Consider the following 26,085-nt stretch of genomic DNA (forward strand, 5'->3'; position numbering starts at 1 on the left):
AGTCAGTAAATGCTGTTGGGCTTAAGACTGTGTTTTAAGTGTGTTTGATTTCTCATCTCACACCATTTTTGTGTACCATGTTTTTCCAGTTTGAAATCCGGGGGCAGAAACACACCATGACAGTGCAAACAATGCGATATCACTTGTACCACCATAACTGTGTAGGTCTTGACGCCACTTTTTTACAGTATTTTGTTTTGCTTTACAATTTTCTTTCAAAGTCCAGGAACATGGACTCACTGTAGTAACTTTGTACTAATAGGTCTATTATGTGAGCTGTGAAAAAATAAATAAATATTGTTTTAATATTGTTACATGCTAAGTTGTTAATTACAAAGTAGGGGCATTTTTTCTTTTACCTTTCTCTGTGTCTTTGTTTGCTATAGCTAAGTGACCTTTATGTGGTGTGTGTCTCAGTCTGATGACCTCACTGTCTATCTGTGCAGTGGATGTTTGGTGGACAGATAGCCTTGGCCCAATCAGTTTAGATTTTGGTGGTGAACCGTACAGAGTCTAGATAAAGTCTCGATAAAGCCACATAGGATTTATTCGTTCAATGTGATTAAATCATTCATAGCAACAGAGTAGAGTTCAGGTTAGGGAAGCAGTCCTGATGTGGCTGAAGATGAAGTCTGTTGCTGAGCGGTGTTGACGAAGTCCACAGCAGGGAAGTTGGTTTGTCATCCACAGGTTTCAGGTGGCAGAAATCGCACCAATGGGTGGAGGTGTACTGTGGCAGAGCGAAATGGTTCTGTGGCACAAAATGGCGCCGTGGCAGGAACCTGCCTTATGTTTGTAGTATTCATACTGTAAATACGAAGTGTGACGTTAAATGAGTGTATAGTCCAGTCTCAGTGTCCCCGCTCCAAGACTCCCAGACTTGGAGGTGACCTCCTGCTAAGTCCACAAGGGTCATGTGATGTACTGTTCAAATACTGCAATCTGAGCGGTCTGCTGGTACTAGTACACTGAATCATCACTTGAGTAATACAGTATGCAGTACACACTGAAGTAGTGTGTCGTATATTCGTATCTGGTCCCAGATACGAACACAGGGCTAGCTTCTGAGTAAAGGGATGGGGTTAACTGGTCTATTTCTCTCCCTTTCCCTTATGAGTTCACCCTCTTCTGTGCCTTCTCCATAATTTTTGCCCTCCACTCGTTCTCTTTCCTCTGCCTCTTCTCTTCTCTTTTCAGCAGTTCCTCCCTCTCCTCCAGCGCTTTGCGCACTGTATCGACTTGGCGATCGCAAAGTGTGTCTAAAAAAAAACAAAAAGAACAAGAGGTTAAGTCACATCTTAGAATCTTTGCATACAAGTTAAAAAGATAAACAGCCATGTATCTACAGCAGACAGCACTGACATAGTGTACTTCTATGAAATATATTGTACAATAAGTAAACTGACTTACCGCCACAATCGCATTTGAAATTCTCCATGACGTAAGTCCACTGAAGATCTTCCTTGTTGGTCTCCGCCTTCCTCTTGAAGTTCCACCTCTTGATTCTTGCGAGGTAGCCTTGCCTTTTAATCTCTTGATCCTCAAGAGCTCTTTGTTCCCTCTCCCTCTGCTCTTCCCTCAGTCTCTTCTCACCTTCTGTCTCCGGCTTCGCCCTCTCCTTCCTCTCTCTCTCCTCCCTTTCTCTCTCCTCTCTTTCTCTCTCCTCCCTTTCCTTCCCTTCTCTTATCTTCTCCGCCAGCATGGCCTCTCTCGCTTGCTGCTCCTCAATCTTCCTCTTCTCCTCCAGCTCTCTCTGCTCTTCCTCCAGTTTCTTAGCAAGCTCCTTCCTCTCTCTTGCCTTTCTCTTTCTCTCCATCTTCTTCTCCTCCCTTTCTCTCTCCTCCTTTTCCTTTCCCTCTCTCTCCTTCTCTGCCAGCATGGCCTCTCTCGCTTGCTGCTCCTCAATCTTCCTCTTCTCCTCCAGCTCTCTCTGCTCTTCCTCCAGTTTCTTAGCAAGCTCCTTCCTCTCTCTTGCCTTTCTCTTTCTCTCCATCTTCTTCTCCTCCCTTTCTCTCTCCTCCTTTCCCTTTCCCTCTCTCTCCTTCTCTGCCAGCATGGCCTCTCTTGCTTGCTGCTCCTCAATCTTCCTCTTCTCCTCCAGCTCTCTCTGCTCTTCCTCCAGTTTTTTAGCGAGCCCCAGCTTCTCCTGTTCTTTCTTCTTCTCCTTTCTCTCTCTCGCCTTTCTCTTCCTCTCCTCCCTCTTTCTCTCCTCTCTTTCTTTCTCCTCGCTTTCCATCGCTTCTCTCTCTCTTTCCTCCCTCTCCTCTCGTTCTCTCTCCTTTCTCTTTCGCTCCTCCCTCTTCCTCTGTTTCAGGTCTGTCGGTCCAGGTCTTGGTGTTTCTGCCTGGAGAGTGGTGATCACACTGTGGAGCGTCTTGATGGTAGCGGACTGCTCCTCAATGGTCCTCTTGCGCTCAGCCATCATCTCTTTGGCTCTCTTCTTGTAAGCCGCAGCCGCCTCTTGAGATTTTTTTAGAGCGGCGTTCTCAGTCTGGAGCTCCATGATGGTGTCACGTTGCTCCTTGATGGTGAGCTTGAGGTCAGCGGTCTCTTGCACGCTGCGCTGTCTCTCATATTCCAACTTCTCCAACAAGATCTGATTTGTGTGCTCTCGCAGCTCGTCTCTCTCTGTCAGCCTGGTAAAAGTCTCTTGCCAGGCTGACAGTTTGTCCATAGTCTGCAGTATAGCCATGTGGCTATGGGTGCAGTTACCTGCAAGTAACACTTCGTTACTGCTCCCTGTATGTATTTGTGTGCACGTATGCTGTATGGTGGGTGTTGATATGGTCCGATGTGCTCTCTCTGCAGTTACAAACACACAAGTAAAACATTAGCATTTCAACATCATTTGATAATCTGACTAATTATTACCATTCATAGTATATCCCTATCCTTTGAAATAAGCATAAGAAAGCAAACTTGGGTTAACCAAACTGAACTGAACTGTGTTTCCATAATCAATACTCTACTGTGCATCCTGAACAAGAAGTTCCTGGGCCATTTGTAGTATGGGTGCAGTTAGCTACAAATAGCACTCTGTTAGTGTTTATATAATTTTAATATTGATTGGCCAAACACAGTATGGTGTGGTTATACCTCACACATTACAAGACACTCAGAAAACTAACAATAATTCCCATCATAGTACGAATAATAATAATAATAATAGAACTGGTACTACTACAACTACTAAAACCTGTATAACTGGTCTCATTTGAATACTATTAATACTATTACTAATAATAATAATAATACTAATTGGTTGCTGCTACTAATATGAATACAAAGAACATGCTATAAAAAGTTTGTTTAAAATATGTACATTGTAATATGACATTAATCAAATACACTGCAGATAATGCTGATTTAAAAGATCCCTATAGGTACATAACAAGGATTTTTGTGTTTTCAACCTGGTCCCAAACAAGAAATTAAAAGATATTTGTAGCCTACTCTACTCTTACTACATTTTGGGTCCAAACCCATAGTTTGAGAATAGCATAATCTACAAAATGCACAATTGTACCCCTCAGTTGAACCTACATCTCTTGGTTGCATTTAACAGTGCTCCATCTCAGACTCATAAGTTAAACACCAAATGACAGGTAAAGTATTTTCCTATTGTGGATTTGACAGCATAAAACAGTGAAAATACTAACTAAAGTCCAAACAACATATCAAGTATTAGAGTAGAGCTTACCTTTCCAAAATCCAGAATGGTTCCAAAATGCCTGTGGTTCAAACTGTGTGTGAATTTTATGCCAGGTGACCCATTCTGATGTCATAAACACCAGCGCTGCATGGTGGAACTCCAGCCAATACAACTGTTATTGACTGCTTACCAATGCTGTATATTATGATTTAAACCAGACATTGTTTGATTATCTTCCCAACAGAACATTAATGGATTACTCCAAAATCATCTCTCTACCAGAGCACAGCCATAGCAATAAAAATATTTGCACTATTTAAATATAGCATAGTGTTTTTCTTTAGAACAGCAATCATTGGTGTTGATGGAAAATAATTACATCTCTATCATCTGCAACCTATCTAAGATACTAGCTGTGGTTTATTGGTGCAATTTTAGAGGCACATGGAGCTAAAGAGTGAGGAAAGGGTTCCAGCGAATGATATGAGTTGAATATATATTCTGATCTCAGTGACAGAGTTTGGCCATTTGTTATTTATTCTGTATTTTTTTTTTCCTTTTTTTTTTTTTTTTTTTTTCAAAATTTTAATGCATTTTTCGCGATGAATTTGTGATGTGATGAAAATTGATGATGATAATAATGTCACAGAAAAAAACTGCTCTGCATCCTGGGGCCTATTCCAACTGCATTGAGGCCTGTGCTGCATCCTGGGGCCTATTCCAACTACTTTGAGGCCTGTGCTGCATCCTGGGGCCTATCCAACTGCATTGAGGCCTGTGCTGCATCCTGGAGCCTATCCAACTGCACTGAGGCCTGTGTTGCATCCTGGGGCCTATTCCAACTGCTTTGAGGCCTGTGCTGCATCCTGGGGCCTATTCCAACTACTTTGAGACCTGTGCTGCATCCTGGGGCCTATTCCAACTGCACTGAGGCCTGTGCTGCATCCTGGGGCCTATTCCAACTGCTTTGAGGCCTGTGCTGCATCCTGTGGCCTATTCCAACTGCATTGAGGCCTGTGCTGCATCCTGGGGCCTATTCCAACTGCATTGAGGCCTGTGCTGCATCCTGGGGCCTATTCCAACTACTTTGAGACCTGTGCTGCATCCTGGGGCCTATTCCAACTGCATTGAGGCCTGTGCTGTCGTGGACACACTGACTTAGACTTGACATAGACATAGTACCATACTAATGTGATGTGCTCTGTGAATCAGCTAGTAGGGCTTTAGGGGGAGTTATAGGCAAGACAAAAACTATAAAAGATATGGGTTACTCCACTTACACCAAGCTCTATCAAGCCTGTGTATGAAAAAAATCATTCATTCATTTATTCATTCATGTATCATTTATACTTACCAATAAAATGTTGTATGTAAATGAATCTGCATTTGTTACAAAACGTTATAATATACATACTAATAAAAACTCAAACAAACTCATGTCTTCTCTCACAAATCCAGCATTGTTGTGTCTTCATTATACCAAGAGGTGGTGACAAAGCTGCATCAAGTCAATCCCCACTCCACCACTACACTCTCTCTGGTCTTTCCTACCCTCACTCTATCACCACTCTCTCTAGTCTAGGGTGAACAAAAAATGCTGAAACACGTGGGACGTTTTGTATCAGGCAACTGATGCCTCCTACTTCTCTCTGAGTTATCTAGAGCTTTGGCGAACATGCGCGCTACGCTACACACCATATTGGGAGCTGTCCGATGAGGCCAAAAGTACAACATCATCTGTAAACAGCAGAGATGTTTACACCTAATGTCACCAGGGAGGAGGGTTTTATAATCAAGTGAGAAACTGTAAGTGAAGTTGCAGAATTATGCAAGGTCTGTGGTGTAAAAAAAGACATGTACAGTTCCCTATCAGCCGCGGGCAAATGCACAATGTGAGTGGTACAGTAGGACACTTCATGATGTACCACTCCCTCAGGAAAAGAAGATGGTGGCCAGAGTATCTATGGAAGCGTATCGCATGCATAAGTCAAATGGAAATGTAATATGTAAAATGGCCATGTAATATGTAAAATGGCCATGTAATATGTAAAATGGCCATGTAATCCTACTTTTACATTTAAATTTGCCACTTTTATGTGCAGTTTTTGGCTCAAAATGAAAATTCAATGTCATTTGCATTTGACATTTCCTGTACTAGTATTGACATTTCATTTAAACAGAGATTTGCACGCTTTATTTTGAGCTTTATTCAAATGATGATGCAAACTGGAAAATTAAAATGTATTACCTGAACTGCATAGATATGTTTCATGTGATTATGCAATAATGGTGTCAAAATTATAATTGATATGTAATTTATCTTATATGGTTTTGCACTCTCTAATAGGGAATTTTACATTTCCTGATGTCTTCTGTAGTCACCAATTGTGAGTCAATGCATCAGACATTCTTTGAGACAAGTGTATTGGGCAACTGTTTGAATGCTCAAACCTGGATTACTTGCTGGTATATGGATGTACAGCGTGCCAACCTCTACCGTACTACCTGGTGTATGAGCGCACACTGTGTTTCCCTTATGCAGGGCTCTGGGGGCTCTGCAGTGTAAACAGCACATACCGTAATTCCCCTAAGCACTGTGCATGGCAAAAAGAGTTACACATGAACCAACAACCACACAGAGTCCGGGTCTCATAGAGGTGTTCAAGCCACAGCTATAATGGGATTTGTGCACCTGTGGTAATATCAATACATCCAGAGTTGCCGTAATGTAGAGGCACTGACTCAATGAATCAAAATAGTGGCTCTGTACAGCTGAGACCATGTGAGACCATGTCAAGACGTCCTCTCTAATATACTGAAGAGTGAAATCTAGTGGTTGAACTCAGCAACACATGGCCTACACGTCACAATACTTTGAAAATGAAACATTTCCACTCTAACACCACTGGGGGGCAGTGGAGACATTGGAAAGGAAATGAGTGGGATGGGACCGAAGAGCTTTTCTAATACCTGGAACAACCTTTAACTCCTACCATGCAAGCCATTTCATTTGTTTTCTACAATCTCTGGAGGAGTCCTCACCACCCAGTGGAACTGCCTGTAAAATGTCCTGTCACTATTTATTACCATGTTATTTACTACTACCCAAGTATTTTTTGCAGTCTTGTACTTGTAAATGTATATGTGCACTTATCACTGCACATATAAAGTCAACTGTCCATTGTTGGTTGAACTGATTCTTTACATTTAATTCTTTGTGAGGTCCTTTTGTCATTAAATAAGTAAATAAAGATACTATTTAAGTCATTAAATAGTTACATTTTAGTGGATTTATCATACATTTAATTCATACTGGTTTTGATTTTACAATATACTTTTTGCCTGGTCATTGTGTCACATGTTCATCAGATTAATTTCATTTTCTGGCATTGGTTCTGTTTCTTTTGTGTGTGTGTGTGTGTGTGTGTGTGTGTGTGTGTGTGTGTGTGTGTGTACGTGCAAGTGTATGAATAGAAACATCTCATCACACCGCTATGACATGTGCCATTGTCATCCACATCCAACTGGTCCAGTGACTGCTCTTGGCTTCCTCTTTCATACTGTCTGTTTTGCCCAAAACTTCACTGCTGTCTCTGTGGCAACAGCCTCTGTACATCTTATCGCGTCTGAACGACAAGGTTTGTGTGTGTGTGTGTGTGTGTGTGTGTGTACATGCACATGCCTGCCTATGTCTGTATGTATGTGGGGAAATGTAGAAATGTGTGTGTATGAGAGTGTGTGTGTGGGTAAATCTGGAGGAGGAGGCCAAGAGAGTGAATAAAATAACACCAGCCAAGGAAGATTCTCTTACGCTTTTACAGATTTTCCCTGCTGTTCACCACAACCGGAGCCTAAAAACTCTTAGTAACTCCCAAACAGCTCAATCATTGTTTTGACAACAGTGACTCCCCCTCACATTCCAGCGGTAGCCACTAGACTTTCACTACTGTAGACTTTGGAGCAAAACGTCAGTTTGATGTAGCTTTCATATATTTACCACCCAGGCCATTTCATTCTTGTTTGACATGGCCTAATATTGTTTAGCGTCGACATGGAGCTTAATCATAGTCAATATCTTCTGAACATTTCAATTTCTGTCTTGGCAAATCCTGCAGTGTGGATCTTTTCTTTCAGCAGAAGTCAAAATAAAAAATGGGAAGTTCATTTAACAGCTGCAAAATGTTACCGTTGTGATTGTGAGTGAAATAAATGATGTTCCCATGCAGCTAACTGTTGTGTTAGTTCTGTGTGGGCCCAACTGTAGTCGGGACAGTTCCATGTACACTATAGTAGTTCCCATTCGACTTTTGGTTATCGTCATGGAAACGGTCGAAAGCACAAATGGACGTCACCACAGACATTGTCAGACTTCCAGTCAGTGCCAGACAGGAAATGAGCTCCTTATTCACAGGCTTCTGACTCTGTGTGTGTGTGTGTAAGAGAGATAGAGAGAGAGAAAGAGAGAGAGCTGTGACACTGACAGAAGGGGGGGAGGGTTGTTAATTCCTAATACATATGTTTCAGATGAGAACGTGCTTCAATAGATCAAGACAAACCCATCAATTAGCCCATCAATTAGCCCGACGGCGCTCTGATTTATATCAGGCACAAGGCGGCTTTGTTGAGCTTGACTGCTCTCTAAACATTTGGTCTGGTTCTATTTCCATGACCGGGTTGGGGTTCTGGACCACTGTGTGTGTTGCCTTGTTTGGAGTTTCTGATGTTAAAATGATGCCTTGTCCCACACAGTGATTATTAAGAAGTCAAGTCAAGGATCGGCCCCCTTGGTGCAATACCAAAAAAAGAGGAGAAACACTTGAAGTGATAGGTAAAAATGCTGCAGTTTCAACTTTCTGTTTGCATACACATCCATAACTGTGCAGATGTGTGTGGTAGTGTTTGTGTTCTGTTAAAAGAGGATAACTGATTACAGAGATGCTTTTTCTTGTGTGGTTATCGCTCATCTGCTAGTCGGCTGTCTAACCCAAAGACACACGGAGCCTGTTCATGGAGAGAAGATGACATAGACATAAATTATTGTGTATGAATAGAGTCTATGTTTTGTGTGTGTGTGTGTGTGTGTGTGTGTCTCCTCTGTGGAAAACTTCCCAGAGTGGCTTTGACTCATTTTTTCCCAATGATCCGCTTGTTTTTCATTTTTGAAATTCGCCATAGGTCTGTCATAAAATAAATATAATAGTGTGATTCTAGAAACATTATTGAGGTAAAGCCGGTCCCTAGACTATTGATTAAAATACTGCTATTGTGTATCAGTGAAAAGCTTCAGTCACCACCCGCTAATTGACTTGACTTCACCCTGACATTTTTCAACAACAGCTCACAATTAGGCTTATATCAGATCTATTAAGTGCACATCAACAGCTGGTCTGTGTTTCGATTCACATATAAAACCTACACAATAAAGGACAGTGTGCCGCACCTGAGCTACTGATAATGCCAACAAAACAGTAATAAAATGTTGAGGCCTGTTAGGGGTTGTGTAAATGTTGCATGGCTGACTGTGCAGGTGATGGTCTTTTAGTGTCAGCTCCTGTCAATGTGTTTTAATCTAGGTACTTTCAGTAAACATGCCTGTATAATGATACTGTATAATAATACTCACAACAGTAACAATAAGAGTAACAATAAGAATGATTAAGACTATTTATACAGAATATAGAATTCATTTATATAGAATATAGAAATAGAAATAAGCAAAAGTCTCTAAAGCCAGTCATAAAAATGCTTTGTATGAACTAAAAGAAGGAATAAAATAGAGAATAAAGGATAAAATCTCTGCAAAAATGTATTTTCAGAGCTCTCAGATACTATCTGGCAGTGTGCAGTTGAATGAATACTTACTTCAGCTTCTATATGGTTTATTTAAATTAGTCCATAGACTTAATTTCTCCAAAATCCAGCTTGCCAGACTGTATCCAGAATTAGATCCAACATGCATCTTTTGTTGTAAATATTCCTGTGCAGCGTTGTGACATCTGTGTACATGTTGAGTGCTGATTTATAGGTATTGCAAAATTTAATAAAAGCATTAATATAGAAAAATGTATTTTTCTAATGTCTCATTAGCTCCTCACACAGACATCTTAGTGATTGATAAGTCTCAAAATCCTTTGTGTGTTTGCAGACAAAATATGTAGCCATGTTCAAACCACAGGCCTTTTGCCTTTTGATGAACTGTATATTGTAGCTGGTGGGCTATTAGTTCAGCCACTGTGCATAATAAGAGTATGAAAAAGCCATGGTAATTCCTCCCTCTGCTGCCAATAAACATGCTGAACGTCTCATTTCAACATCTGCTGATATTGCACTATAAATAGACTTTAAATCTCGACTGCTAGTACAGTCGCTACCTGTGCAATGCTGTATTGGCGGCAGTACAGGTGTTTAAATATAATTTCTTGTTTTACAGTTTTGTCGGAAGCATGCCTAATCATCATTTGTTCAGGTATTGTGCGTTTACCCGTACAATTACATTTAGAAATCCACTCTGAATCAGTAATGACTCTGTGTAAGAGCCAAAACGAATGGAGCGCACTGAGAGCTTAACAAGGCATCACATCTAGCTTCGGCTGCAGATGCCAGCGCAATTACACCCCTCTGGGGAGAGATGTGGCTCCGTTTGAGTCGAGATTCGCTGTGCGGTTACTGGCAGGATCATTTATTAGATTCCTCAGCGTGGAGAGGTTCAGAAACGCTCCTGGCCCGACTTGAACTGAAGGGCTTTCAGATTCACCAGACCACACTCCCCCCTTTAGGCAGGGCAGGCCGTGAAAGCGCTGTATTGTCCGCATGGTTTTACATTCAGAACAAATGAATCAACCGACTTGTTCTCGAACGTTTTATTGAATGAAGCGCTATTAGGGTTTTGGAAGCAAACAACGCGATCATTGTATCGTCTGATTTTAGAGGAGTCGAGCTGAAGTAAACACAATTAATTTCGCCCCCGGAAGGCTGCTAATGCCATGCGTGTAATCTGTTGAGAAAAACTTGGATGGATGATGGTAGAATTTAAGTGTGCGTGCATGTTTGTGTCATCTACGCACATACGCATCTGCGTGCCATTTTGCACGCATCTGCGCTCAGTAAGGCCAAACCTGCAGCTGCCCCGCATTCTTCACAGGCAGAGTTATGTGCTATAGCATCGCCGTGTGAATTCCCACAAAAGGTAGTCCTGTCAGCGTTACATAAGGCAGGCAGACGGCAGACGCGGAGCAAGATAGAGTGAAGATCTGTCCTCTCTCACTGAACTGGCAAACAAACCCAGCTGAGTTACTGCCGCATAAAACGGACTGATAAAGACGCACTCAGTAGTTTGTCGTAAAAAAAAGTAAGTCTTTAAATGCAGCGAGTCCTGACAGGATCGCTAACAAAATGATTAAGCTAATGACTTGGAAATTTGCCTCAAAGCTCAATGTGTGACATGACCTCACATTGGGTAAAATATGGATACAATGCCATGGATAGTTGCTTGATGTAATGTCTGCCCTAATAATCCATACATATGGCGAAATACAAGTATATGATCATCCTCCACATGCTCTCACCATACTGCTGATTGCAGCTTTGACTCCCAGCAGAGATGGGACCGGCTTGCTTTTCATTACGCACCATCTGAACCAGTTCAAGTGAAAGGCCTAGGGTGGCAGTAAATCACGCTAATTATCAACGACCATAATTGCATCCTCGCTTATCTGAACGCTCTTTCAAACTCTCTCCCTTCCTTCCCCCCCTTTTTTTTCCCTCTCCTCTCTCCCTCCTATCTATCACTCCCCATCTCTTTCTGTTCATTTTTCTTTTTCATGCACTTGGCAAGCAAACGGGTCTCATGAGGTTTTCCAGAGGTCTGGCTCACGGAAATGTCAGATCGCCTCATCCTCCGGTCGGGGCAGTGAAGAAAAACATGGATCTGAGCGGGGAGGAATCCGACACCCCCATTTATAGCCTTGCTTTTGTTTATCTCTGACTCGAGTCTAATACCGACCGTTCCTGACAAGCCTAAGAAAACTCCGGCCATAACACAGGCATAAACCAGACAAAACATTCTCCTTGTCATCCGCAGCCAGGTTTTAGTTCAAAGTGATAATTGCGGAGTCTTTCATGCAAGATACCTTTGCAGTAGATGAGACGATTGCCAACTTTATGGATTATGGTTACGTCACCCGTGGCCACACACATACTGTGTAAACCCTGGGTCAAGGAGGAGGCGTGGGATCATGGTATCATGTAATGACATAATTGCAGGGAGCTTTTGCTTTACTGAAACTGACATCATCGTTTTGGAAATATTCCCTAAACATTTTCAGCATTAGTGAGTTTAATGAGTTCACGCAATCTCAGAAATTCATGTTCTTGAATTAAATCTGTGTGTTCTGTGCTTTTGCAGTTAAAGAAACGGAGGCTGTCTTCTTTCAGGTGAGATATGACATTCACAAATCCACGTGATATGAATGTATTATATAACTGAGGATACACTGGCTGCTCAAAAAAGGGGTTCTTCATCTGAGTGCTCCATGAGATGGGGGGACCTGACCGACTTTATTTGAAATCTCCCTCATTTGTTTGACATATCGCTGTGGTATTATCTGACATGTCTGGGCTTTGGTTGAGGCTCCTCTCTCTGCTGTTGTGTCTGCAGACAGGAGACAGCCATCACCTTAAAACTGGGCCCACATGATCCTGTTCTCAAATTACTCTGAGATGAGGTAGATTGTCTGTTTGAGTCTGGGTGAGGTCACGTAAGATTGTGCGTGTCTTAGGTTTAAGACAAATGTCCACTTGCCTCCACCATTCATGGGATTAAACAAATCTGTCTGTACCAATTTGGGGATTTAAGCGATTTCCATTTAGGAGTGGTTGGTTTGAGAGAAATATTTTTCAGGTAATCCTGTGCAGTAACGCAGATGGATGAGAACTCTGCCTGTGGTTCCCAAACGTCATAGTTATCAGATCTTTGCAAAAAGCCTACCCACACACTGGATTAATGCCCGCTTATTGGTTTATTCAGCCAGGTTTCGACCTCAACTGGTCTGATCACACACCCGGTTTATGTGACTTTGTTGCTGTATTAAGGCTGGAATGCCATGACAGCCAGGTGACGAGGCTGAAATGAGTCAGTCATTGCGAATTGGACGGGGAAATTGAAGCGTCAGCGTTGTCATGTGAGTCTGTTCTGCTGCAAGAAAGGGCATATTTTGTTCATCCTTCCGCACTCTCTCAGCAGAAATACCATCAAGCGAGCCTCCTCTCCCCGCTCTTATAAGGCAGGTTTAAGTTGGACAGTCTAAATTGAACAGGGAAGATGATGAGAAGCTGTGGGTATGCGGAGGTGAGCCAGCTCCCCCGGCGACGCACCAGATTAGGTGAAGTCAGAGCAAAACGTTCACGGGGGTCAACGTGAGGAGTCCTCTGAAGAAAAAAAGCAAAACAAATGCCTTCGAAATGAGATCACTCCGGGAGTATCCCTTACATAGCCTTAGCTCTTTCTGTGTCCTACTCAGATCCACACAGTTGGCCCCAAGTCAAAGACCATGAGAAGAAAAGATCAGAACGCGCTTTAGCCCGCTTATGTAAGAACAAGTCATCTGAGCCAAAAGTAAAGTTCCGAAGTTGACGCTCTTCAACCGGCTGTGTACAAACTGTCTAATATCGTCTGAATTCTCTCTCTCTCTCTCTCTCTCTCTCTTTCACCCTCTTTTGATGTTGTCCGTCATCCTATCAAGGACTTGTTTATGCAGTGTGATTAGAAGGAGATATTGATCAGAGGAAAGACCGGCGCCTGATGTTGGACGTTACCTCATCTAACCTTTTGCCTGTTACTGCAATATCTAGCCATCGCATCAAAGCCGTAAATGTTCCCCAGTGTTTTTTTGTTTTTTTTACAGTGTTTTTTCTCACATACCTGCACTGCGTCAGGTGGAATTGTTAATAATTACATGATCCCTAAAGGTCTCATCATTTCTGCTTTCAAAGATCACACAATCTCACGCACACCTTTACCTCCTCCCCAACTCACCCTCCAAACCTCCCTCATTTGTCATAACTCTTTACAAGGCTTCTGCATCGACCTTCGGCAGCATTTTGCAACAGTCCTACCCCATGTGGGTGAGAGATAGAGGCCGGATTCCCAGTAGCAGCGAGCAGCGAAAGGCCTTTTTTGGTCATATCAGAGGAATGGGAGGCCAAATAAGCCAGCTGCTGGGAAGAACACTGTAGACTCAGCAGTAAGCTGCGTTACTGCTGCTTGACCTGCGACTGGCAGCATTCATTGGCACGAACCGGCTGTCTGAGAATGGCTGTTTTGGTGATCCTGATCAAGGAAATAGCTTAGCTCCCGATGATTCAATTAAGATTTATAAAGAAGTTGAATCTTTTCCACTCGGGGGGCAAGACATTTTAAGAATTTCATTTGTTTTCTTCTGTCTTGTGTAAAGCAAATACAGTGAAATAGATATGACCGGACTTTTGTGGGTTTCTCGAACTTCACAGACACAAGGGGGAGTGAAGAGCTAATATTTGCCAGTGATAAACGGCTGTGGAAATGGGATTTTCTGTCAGTTATTTGAAGAGCATCCTGACCCATGTTAAACTCTTGTACATAAAGTAAGTCCAACAACTGTCTCAAGGAACAAATGCATGCCAGAGAACAGAGTGCTGCCTTGTAGCACTTGGAGAAAACCAGGAGCACATCCGTGTACAGTAGCACTTGGAGAAGAAAGGAACCGACTATGGCACTTCCCGTCTGTTAGTCACTGGTAAAAGTGGCTCCCTGGGGGACAACACCTCCCCTGGAGAGGATGTCCTGGACAATAAGTGTAAGGGTGGACGTGCACTACAAGATTTTGATAAGATTCAACCTCACCTAGTCAGTCGCACACAAATACAATCCCACATAATACTTTTGGAAGATTTTAATCAACATTGTAGAATTTGGGAGGGTTGGAAACTTTAATACCCAATGACAGAAATTGTGTGTGTGTGTGTGTGTGTTCCCAAGTTCCCAAGGAGTTAAGCAGCTGTTCTGCATGACTGGTGTGCAGAGGACTGTGACAGTGTTGCCACGCCCCGCAGTTTGGGGGGCTGGTGTGGTGGAGAGGTGTTGGTGTGGTGACAGACACTGGATGACCTCTGTTAACACTGTAGCTGGGCCTCCATGCACAAGCAGACACCAGCATACAGATATTAGCACACACACGCACACATGAATGGGGATGGATTCATATACATATGCACATGGAAACGCACACAGACAAAGTTATAGAAAATACCCTTGCACAATTCAAAAAGCGTCACCATTAATCCACTTCCCCACTTGCTGTCCAGCTGTAAGACATATGATTTCTCTCATCTCAAAAGTAAACAATCCCAACAGTCATTATTTGCCGGCATGTTTACCGTACCGTAGAGTTTCTTCCTGTTTATGGCGCCATGGCAACAGAGTAAACGCAGTGTAACAGGATCCCTGAACGACCTGACCTTTGACCCGCAAGCGTACAGCTACCAGCCAGTAAGATGAATTGATGCTCGTTTCCCATCTGGGTCTTTGAGTAAGTTCTCACTCGGCGCACACACCCGAAACCCCCGAAAATCTCTGGTAAACACTGATGACAGATGAACGTCCTACAGCTTTTTCTTCTCAGAGACTATATAGGCACATAAAAGCTCCCAAAGCAAATATCTTAAATGCGTCTCCATGAAAGGAATCCTTAAGGACGGTTTTTCACAGTGTCCTGAAGACCAAGGTCCTTCACAAGGAACAACAAACAAGAGGAGCCACTCTTATGTTTTAGGGTGGGGCAGCGAGGCCAAACCCACTCTCTAATCCCGCTTTACCACCAACAGCAAACCAAAGCCTCGTAATTTGTGAGCTATTCTTTAACACAGGCCTACTACTAACGGCTCAGCATATTCACATGAGAACTTTTTTTGACAGGCAGCAACAGAATGGTTGAGCAAGCATGCACACACAAAGCCTTGCACAGAAATCAAAGGAATGCACTCTCATCCATGGGACCCAGTCTGATGAAAAAACAAAAACAGTAACCTGCTGTTGCCCCATGATTCATTTTGGGTCCCAACCAATACTTACATTTGTACCGGTCTATTACAAGACTAAGTCAAAACATTCCCTTGTTAAATCCTCCCTGATGAACAGCGTTTTACCGCTAACCATTAGAGAGAATTCTCACTCTCCGCCTCATTTACTCAGGTTCAGGTTCCAGTTCCACATGCACAAACAGGAACCAAGCTTTGTCAAGATTATGTTGCACCTTTTATGTTCGAGCAAAGGGCAGGAAAAAGAACTACGCAGGTGTGTGTGTATGTGTGTGTGTCCCTTCCTGGGCACGCTATGTTATGATTGAGGGTCATTCCAACACTCGGACTCTCTAAATGTGGACTCTCCTTTCCTGTGATGGAATTCCTCTCGTCAAAAGATTTCCCCCACACAGTCAGTCACACTGTAATCAGCGCTCCCTCTCCAACAGCATCCTGCGCTGAGTGGATTATCTGGGCTTAAATAAAGAGAATTAATAAAGGAAACAGAGCGGCCTTGGTACACAATATCATGGCTGTCATGAGAAAAAAACCCTCAGCTTGTGGTGTTTTTTTCTTTTCTTTCTTGAACTGAAGGTTTACATAGTCTTTTATCTACTAGGGCTATTAAAACCCATTCAAAAAAATGTTTTGTTTTTTCTTTTTTGGGAGTGGGGGGGGGGCATGTGCCAAAGGTCCTGGGCCAGATTCAAACCCAGGATGCCCCAATGACATGGTGTCTACCTGAGCCAAATGAGTCACCAGGATGCCCCAAAATCATTTGATTTGGTTCTCACATCTCCAGAAACTCTATTCTTAGTCTCGTTCTTCCAGCACAAAGCCAATAGCCAGACTCACAGAAATGATTCTTGACAGTGACTTGACTTTTGAGGAGCAGGAAAAGAGGGTAAAGAGTTAAAGAGGATAAAGCAATCTCGCTTCCTGTAATTGAGAAACATCAAATCTTCTCTAAAGACTTCCAGAAGGTCGTCCATGAGTTTATCTCATCTCATCTAGGCTGCTGTGACTCCCTCTATTCTAAGTCAAATGTCAGTTCATGTCTCCAGCTTGTTCAGAATGCAGCGACTGGTGCCAAACAAATTGTTGGTTAGATTTAGAGTTGATTTTTTAAGACGTTACTGATCATTCAAAGCTCAGTTAGGTCTGACCTCTAGCCACACTGCAGACCCCTTGGTTCCCTGTGAGGCGGCGTGCAGTCTGAGATCCTTGGCCCTTCTGACTGTCCTGCAGTCTGGGCTGAAGACTCAGTGTGCTTGTGCTTTTACCATCAGGACCCCAAGGCTGCTTGCCTTTTATATTTTATTTTTCAGTTTTTCAAGATTCGTCAAGTCAAGTCAAGTTTATTTATATAGCCCTTTGTCACAAGCATGTCTCAGATGACTTTACAGAGAGTGTGTCTAGCTAGGTCTAACTAAACACAATCAATGGTGAACAAAGTTATGAAAGACAAACATAGCAAACAAAAAAAACACAGGTAGGCAAGAGCAGATTTAGCAAGACAAAACAAACTACCTATTCTACAGCCTAACCTACCCGGCACCCCAGCCTTAGACCCTAAATGCACACAAGGAAAAACTCCCATGAAAAACCTTGGTAGTAAAACTTGGAAGAAACCTTGGGCGGGCTGAGGCACATAGGGATCCCCCCCCAGGACGGCTTATCATGCAATAGGTGCCGGGAAGGTAAACACATACAAAACAGGCCCACAAAGAAACGGAAAAATAATAATAATAATAAATACAAAAATGTGGGAAAAACAAAATAGGAAACACAAACAATAACCCGAACAGCTGCCAGATAATATACATAGTCTTTACACACTCATACCCCTACATTCACCGTTCCTCTTAAACACCAACTGAAGAGAGCAACTCGGGGGTCGGGAACAATGTCTTTTTCATAGACTCTAGAGAACCAATCAAATATCCTTGACCAGAAGTCGTATAAAAGTGGACAAAGCCAAAAAAGATGTGTTAATGTACCCTCCTCTGCCTTACACCTGTCACACAGCGGAGAAATTGTGGGATAAATTTAATAAGTTTAATTTAGTCTTAGAATAATGGAGTCTATGCATGACCTTATATTGTATTAGTTTCTCGACATATAGATCACCAATGGTTGAAAGCCCCTTGTCCTCCCATTCAGTGAACACCCTATCTGTCTGTGACGGTAGAAATGAAAGGTTTTTGCAAATAGGGGTTTATGTCATGTTTTTGATGTGGATCACTTTTTTTTTAATGTTTTTGTTTTTTAACTAGTTTTCTTTTTAATGCATTTTTCAGTTACAGCACTCTGTGATAACTTGGCACATCTGCAGCTACTCTCAATTTTACTGCTGTCGCACTTTTAATGATGTCAGACAACAAACAAGCGTGTGCGTATTGATCACGTAAACACTCATGCTTGGGATAAAACACTGTGTCTACCGTTGTAGAATAGCCTACTACTCACAAAATCACCAGAGTCTCATGTTGTGTTCATGGTTTCGTTGGAGCTTGGAAAGGCCAACACTAATACGAATTAGAAGTGAATGTTTTACCACAAAAAAGTCGTCACATAGAGCTTTAACGTCATTTCAATTACTGTTCCTTCCTTTTATGCCTTTTGTAAAGCACTTTCTAAGTGCTGCTTTTACCCCACAACTGTCTAAATACAGTCTATTGTTATGGTTTTTTTTATTGTCTATGCTAAAATCATTCAATTGCTCAGCATTTCTAACATTTTGGAGATACACATTTTTTTTTATCAGCAGCAGTATTTTATAAAATCCACTTTAAGTTATTTTTTCTGTCATATGATGAATTAAGCTTTATACCAAAATGACCTCCATTGTGTTTCAGGATGGGGAATTCTGTCTAGTGCACGTTATCTTTAAACCCTGTGTGTATCACACCTACGTGATGTAGTGTATGGATGTGTCCTGTGGGCTGGGCCCTGGAGTGCATAACACTTGAATAGAAATAAATATGCTATCATATCTTTAAACCTCCCTGCCTTTACCTCAGAACAAGGCGGCACTGTGCCTCTTGCGGTTTTAATCATTTACCCTCCGCTCTGGAATTTGAGCCAGTTACTCATTCAGAGAACGTCAAGGTTACTGAAACTGTTTTTGGATAACGAGTTTCAAGTGGATGTGAATCAAAAAAGCTCCCTTGTCTGAAAGAAAGAAAAAATTGCTGCTGTGCTCTTTCATGAAGCATTAGCGTTATCTTTTTACGAATTCATTATCTTTTGCTCCACAGTAGGTAAAGTTAGATGCACAGAACTCGCTGAACTCAGCATATGAACACACGATACTCTTCCTGCAAGTCGTTTTAGGTTAGACTCGTGCACACCAGAGAGCTGCGCCGTATTTTTAGCAGAGGAAAGGGGGTAATCATCTTAGTCCGTTGGGTGTACAGCTTGTGACTTTCTGGTCACCAAGTTCTTTTGGTCGGAGTTTCCACGGAGACCAGACGAATGAGTCACACACACGCCGAGTTCAGTCGAGTTCGGGCGTCGGGTTTCCAGCCCTCTGCCCACGCAATTAGGAATGGAAAATGAAAATGGGGGAGAGAGAAAACGGTGGCTGGGCGGTGGCCCGGTGCCCAGTTCTGGTCTTACTTAATCTGCCCTCCCTCCTTCACATCTCCCTCTCTCCCACACTGGTGCTTTCTCTCTCCTCCTATCACTCTTTCAATTTCTTCCCTTCTCCCCGATGTTCACTCTCGTTCCCACCCTCCCTTCCCCCCCCCCCCCCCCCTTTTCTCTCACATCTACGCCGCTCTCTTCCTTCACACTCAATTTAGAAAGCTGCGGGAGGGAACGTCGCACAGTGGCGGCTCCAAATGGCAGCGAGAGGTTACTGTTTGAAAAATTGGATCTTCAGTTCCCAGAAATCACGTAGCGTGACGTCAGCAAACTGCACACAGCCCCCGGCCGGTCTGTGATGCTTTATACCAAAGACAGTTTGGATTTCATTTTTAAGTTTTGATTTGTCTCTTCTTGTGGAGAATCTACGGCAGAGCGGATGGGACACTCTTCCTATCGCAGCCCCACTTTGTGATTTAGGCTAAAAACGGGTGGATTTTTACACAAAAATCTCACCTAGTGCTGCTTTAACCTAATCCACCTTCCTATCCTTTCTTTTCCCATTGCATTTCAACATTCCCTGCTGCCTTATTTCACTCCTCCGTCCTCCTCCTCTCCTCACCACTCCGTCACACTCCTTCCCCTCGCACCTCTACCCTCACTTATGTCCTCACGCTCATCCCTCACCTCCTTCCTCCCACCGCCGCTCCTTCACTTCCCCCTGTCTCTCCTTTCTCCCACTGGGAGGAGGCCCAAGCAAGTTGGGAGCATTGGATGACTAACCGCCTCACACCCGACACGCCCAACAGATGTGTGTGGTAGAGGGGGAAGAGGGAGTACGCGTGTGTGTGTGAGAGAGAAAGAGAGAGAGAGAGGTTTTAACAAGAAAAAGGGAAGTAAGACAGATGAGACAGTGGTCGTTACACTGTAGGACTCTGACCTACCACGAATGACTCATGCGCGATTTAGAGAAAGTTCTGAATGGACTCTAATTATCCTCTGAAACACTTTGTCTTCACTTCTGCTTCTACTGATAACCTTTCATAGGCCCCTTCTTCTAAAATAAACACACTGCAGTGTCTGTAGTCCTGTCAAATGAAAAGAAACTTCACTTCATTAAACCCTCGGCTGATGCAATGCGTTTGCAACAGCTGACACTGGGAGTTCATCTTTACCATATAAAATGTTTCTAATTCTCGTTTTAGTGTGATTTCAACATTTATCTATGACTTGGCTGCAGTTACCCGGAGCCGAAGCCAGAGACATTGCAACACATCGACGACAGTGAGAACCACATGTTGCCACCCTTGTGGATTAGAAGATTACACTCCTTTTCAGTTAGATAACTTTTTCTCTTTGGGTGAGACCTTTTTATAATCCCTGTGGGGGTTTCCTGGTCTCACCTGCAACAGTATTTCTTCATTCTTGTCTCTGTTTTGACTGTTTATAGGTGTAGAATGAAATAACAAAAACAAGAAACCAGTTAGGCATTCTGCTGTATTGACATTTGAACCTTTGGGTTAACTATCAGCTAGAGTTATGGATATGAAGCAACTGGGTTCGGGTGATTGACTAGTTAAATGTCAACGCATGCTACTGTGTTGCTAGGTGCTTTCATGTGGCATGGTCCTGAAAGCTGATAACAGACCTTTTTTTATAAGGGTGATTCTTAAGAGAGTGATTTCTCCCTTATGAGAAAGGATTCTAGTAATCCTATGATTAATTTTAGAAGGATACAAAGCAGAAGTCCCTATAAGAATATTACAGGAATCTATATATATAATACCATAGGTGATTTAAAATGTAAGTGCAATAAGGTCACTATAAATTCACTATTTAGTACCACACACACACACACACACTATGAAAATATTGTATATTGGCTTATTGTTTTCACAGTTTAAAAGAATTGTAATGCCTTACAAAGATAAAGCTCAATTACTGGCAATTTTGTCTAAAAACGGACTTTTTTTTGCATATAAACCATTTGACTTGATTGTAAACCCAGTTTTAGAATCATTTTTGTTGTACATCTGCCAAAAACTGAGGCATTTGAAGTAGAAATATAAGTATTTTTTTCTCTGCTTGGCCTTTTTGAGTCAGTTGTATGAATAGCGTGACTAAGCACCTGCGGACCCTCTGAGGGCCTCTTCCCTCCATGCAGAGAGCAAGGTATTGTTCAAGCAGCGGCCCTGCCACTGAGGAATGGCAGGCATGCAGAGGGGAGATCAAGTGCTTGCACACTGCATCTCTCCTTGCTAGATTCTCTCGATCTCTGTTGTTTAGTCTCCCCCATCCTTCTCTATCTATCTATCTATCTATCTATCTATCTATCTATCTATCTGTCTATCTATCTATCTATCTAAACCATTATTCTCTGGAATGCCCCCTCTCCCTGGTTTGTCTGCCCAGCTTCTTTCAGCCGTCTGACTGGAGGCGTCTGGCTGCTGGGGTGGCAGAGCGCTGGAACAAAGGCTGTGGCTGTCAGCGGGGAAGACGGCTTAATGACTTTCCCCAGACCAGCAGATACTGACGTTGGGATGGGGAGCCACACACGCCAGACGCACTGTCACACACATTTCACACAATAACAGCTCCGGGGCAGGGAACAAGGCATTGGAAACTGGCAAGAATTTGGTAACTGTTGCTGGTTGTCAGCTGCAGTTGGGCAACCATTTGTGATTGCAGTCTGGCACAAATTGGCCAAAATGATTCATGGTACTGTCTTCTGAACTTTGCAATGCTATATTGCATAAAAAGTGCCATTGTAATTATGATTTATGAAGGTTGAGTACAGATAGCACACTCATCCTCAACTGCATCGGAATTTCCCAGCCAATTAGCAAACTATCTTGTTCCTGACATCAATGCAATCTCATTAATGCACAAACGGCTTATTAACATAAACATATGCAGTGAATCAGCCGAGACCAGAAGAGGTCAACCTGTGTCAAACAAACAGGGAACAAGAATTAGACTGACTAATGTGAGTGAAAACAAACCCAGAGCACAGAGAGAGGACTGGACTGGGCTGAACTGTGACACATGTTTGGAAATAGCATGGGAATAGGGGCCTTCTCGCGAATATGGGGGCGAAGCTTAAGAACTGCAGGTCAGAATGTGAATTCCTCTCTGAAGCTGGAACATGAGCGGGCTGTGTGGGAGGATGATGAGTGGCAGAAAGAAAGCCAGGCATCATGTGTGTGACGGAGGAGCTGTTTTACATATGGATCTGTGTTGCAAGCTGAAGTTGTGTCATAATAATGAATTGCTTTCAAACCAATGTCAGCTTTATTTTGGGAATTTCTACCAGACTGCATTGGCTCATCAGTAGAATGTAAAAATGAATGCTGGCTCATTTGGAAATGTTGACTCAACAATTGGTGTGTGTTTTTTAAGGAAATGATATAAATATGAAATAACCATGTGTCATCGATGCATAAACCATATGTCAATTTCCTTAAAGTGTCTCCACATTATCAAATCAAAAACATTCACAGGCATGATATTTCACTTTTTGCTGTGTTTTTTATTTTGTTACAAAGGACTTTTTGTCTTTTTTTTTTATTTTTAAGAAACTTTCAAGCATCAAGCACTTTCTGACTGGCTTTGACATCCTTGCTTTCTGACACCACTTTGCCATCCACCAGAGTCTTAGTGACCGTCACCACTTGTGTCTCAACCGTCTTCTTCAGGTCGACTGCATCCTCAAGTCTGGAATAAAGGAAAAAAGTGATGAATAGGTTGTTTATTCAAGTAAAACCAAATTTAGTCCTAGTTTGTTCACTATGGAGTAAGATATTTCATGTTACTATGCTGAGAAGGAGAAGCTTTGTTATTTTTATTATTTGTATTTTGTGTCTCTCTTTTGGCTTTTAAGTTATTTAATATTAACACACTGAATTGAACAGTTGAAATGAATGTCAGCGATGGCACAAAGCATTGCACTGAAGAGCTGAAGAGTTTGCCTTTTACTTTCCATATCAATGCAGCTTCATTTCATATTTGCATGCAACTCATTTGCATCTCATTTGTAAATACAATGAGTTTCCCTGCGATGAACAAAGGTTTAACGTTGGTCATTTTAATATACATGAATGGCTGGCTTTCACCAAAGCTATCGACGGCATTTTTAAGAGCGGTTTTCACTCTATTTAAAAATATTACTCTCGTATTCGTGCGCTCACCTGAAGTCGCCCCCTCCGTCCAGCAGCCTCCTGTACTCGGCGATCTCGGCCTCCAGCTTCATCTTGATGTTGAACAGGAGCTCGTAATCTCGCGTTTGCTGCTGGATGTCGCTGCGGATCTGAGTCAGCTCCGCCTGCAGCCTCAGGATGACCTCGTTGTACCTCTCCACCTCCATGCTGTACCGCATCTCGATGTCACGCAGGGTGGCCTCCAGGGACGCTTTCTGTTGGTGGGTGGAGGACAGGGGATTGACCGTTTGATTGACTGATGCAGTGAAGGAATGACATGGGAAGCTTACTAGCTTGCCAACCCAATTACTTAGGCACTTGACCTGCAATTCCTCAGTGACAATGTACTTAGCAGCTCCCACTTGTGAATGTATGCAACTGGCTGAGTGTAAAGCAGGACACTGCTGAAAACAAGCATAGGCCTACATACTCAGCAAATGTTCCCTGGTAGATAAAGGTTAAAACTAGACATAAAGTAGAGCCAATGGATAAGGTATAATGACAGAGGTTGAAACCTATGATGGGCCAGTACAAAAATCCTTACCCATTAGTGATACTATTAGTGAGACTTAAATCACAATCCCTGAAAAAAACTAAAGAAAGAGTCCAAAAACATGCAGGTCAGGTTTGCCCATTGGCATGAGTGTATTTGTGTGTAGTATGGTATATGATGTATATGATCTAGTATATGATGTATAGTATGTATATGATGTAGTAAACAATGTATATGAATTATGTATATGACCTAGTATAGGATGCATATACTGTATATGTGGTATGTACTGTATATGTATGATGTAGTATAGTATATGTCATGTATATGATGGTATGTAAAGCCCTTTGATACTTGATAAAGAGCTATATACATAAAAAAAAACAGGACTAGAATAGACTAGACTAGACTAGGTTCTTACCAAACTAAGCTGGGACTGCAGTTCAATTTCCAGTGTCTGATACCTCCTCCTACTTTCAGTAATCACAGTTGTGGCCTCCTTCAGAGCTGTTGTGCTCTCAGTCACCTGGACCTGCACATCTGTGATCTGGATACAAGAACACACACACACACACACACACACACACACACACACACACACACACACACACACACACACACACACACAATTAACCCAAATTGCGCCATTGCACTGAACTACTTTTAACAGATGAATTCCATTTACTGCACCTGAGACTCGTGCCACGCTTTGAGCTCCTCCTGGTTCTTCAGTGCTATCTTCTCATACTTGGCCCTCATCTCCTCCATTATCTTGGTCAGGTCCTGTCCTTTAGGAGCATCAACATCCACCTGGACAACCTGAGTGATCTGGGCACGCAACTCTGCAACATCCTGTTGAGGGGGAAATAGTCAGGGAGTGATTTCCTGGACAAGGGTAGCTTGGGTTATCCTGTGCAAAGAGGTCAAGGCTCAGAGAGATTGCTCAAGCAGCGGAATTTTACAGTACTTACTTAACTCCTCTCCTCTCATTGCCTACCAAACTCTAATCTAGGCCTCCTAGTTTGTGTTCATGAATAATAATCCTTGCTCTAAAGTATTATTTTGCCACAAATAACAGTGCCAATGATCTGATAAAGAAAAGTCTCTCATGCTATAATCTTGGGAAAATATTGACTCAGATAAAGGAGTTAAGTATGTATCTTATCAGGATTATCAAACAGGTTTTTCCCATCACAGACAGTTTAGTTGAATTAGGCCAAATTCTATCTAATCTCTGAGCAGTCTTCCTCACCTCCTTGTGGTTCTTCCTCAGGTTGATCAGCTCTTCTTTCAGAGACTCGATGTCGCTCTCCAGGTGCAGCCGAATTACGTTGGTGTCATCCAGAACCTTCCTCAATCTCGCCACATCGGCCTCCACTGCCTGACGCATAGACATCTCGGACTCCAGCCTGTTAGAAGACAGAGAAAACAGATCTCAGAAATTGGTTGATTCTGATAATTTGTTAATCTGTTCATCATTAATGGAGCTAAGCATACACCTAATCATACATTAGATATTGAGCCTGTTTCATTTGTATACAGAGCTGAACACTCACTTGACTTTGAAGTCGTCTGAGGCGAGGCGCGCATTGTCAACTGAAATAGCAAGCTCTGCATTGCCCTTCATCATGTGGAATATCTGAGGGAAATGCAAAATTAATTTTGTATTTTTTGTGTGTGAGAAATATAAACAGACTGTATATATTGAATGACACTTCACGTTTTCTATTCTCAACCCTCAAGCCTCATTTCGATGGCCAATAAATTGTAATGTTCAGTTTGATGAATTGCGGGGTGGAAATATGGGCTTTTATGTCATGCTGTAAATCATGACAGCCAGAAAAAAGCAGGTTATCTTCGGACTGATACTGTCCAACATAGCCGAACACGGAGATAAAGATATGATTTGATATGAGTGCAGGTAGTAAAAGTTGTGAAATCAATCAGTGGGAGGGTTACGTTACATGAATTATTTGGAGCGCTAGTACTTAAAATCAATCAGTCTATCAGTCTAGTCTTTTGCATGTAAATCATTTAAGAACCTACTGATAACACTGAAGTTATATAAAATTGTCATGGTGATGAAAGTAGAGAAAGAGAAG

General features: G+C 42.4%; 2 protein-coding genes across 2 annotated transcripts; both read right to left on the reverse strand.

The window, feature by feature from the left end:
- Positions 1 to 1,110: 1,110 nt before the first annotated feature.
- On the reverse strand, positions 1,111 to 2,692 carry LOC139639620 (uncharacterized). The gene is made up of 2 exons (XM_071513758.1): positions 1,411 to 2,692; positions 1,111 to 1,259 (listed from the first exon to the last, which is right to left on the reverse strand). The coding sequence occupies exons 1-2, from the start codon at positions 2,690 to 2,692 to the stop codon at positions 1,111 to 1,113; spliced, it is 1,431 nt and encodes a 476-aa protein (XP_071369859.1).
- Positions 2,693 to 22,875: 20,183 nt separating this feature from the next.
- Positions 22,876 to 25,616, reverse strand: LOC139639621 (keratin, type I cytoskeletal 18-like). Its single transcript, XM_071513759.1, has 6 exons — positions 25,540 to 25,616; positions 25,236 to 25,392; positions 24,674 to 24,835; positions 24,405 to 24,530; positions 23,482 to 23,705; positions 22,876 to 23,008 (listed from the first exon to the last, which is right to left on the reverse strand). Exons 1-6 carry the CDS (start codon positions 25,611 to 25,613, stop codon positions 22,876 to 22,878), a joined length of 876 nt encoding a protein of 291 aa, XP_071369860.1. The 5' UTR covers positions 25,614 to 25,616.
- Positions 25,617 to 26,085: the final 469 nt, after the last annotated feature.

Source organism: Centroberyx affinis, unplaced genomic scaffold (assembly GCF_046629955.1).
Source record: "Centroberyx affinis isolate AG114_WGS23_722 - 3 ecotype Tasmania unplaced genomic scaffold, CSIRO-AGI_Caff_v1 ptg007484l_1, whole genome shotgun sequence".
In the NCBI taxonomy this organism is placed as follows: Eukaryota; Metazoa; Chordata; class Actinopteri; order Beryciformes; family Berycidae; genus Centroberyx; species Centroberyx affinis.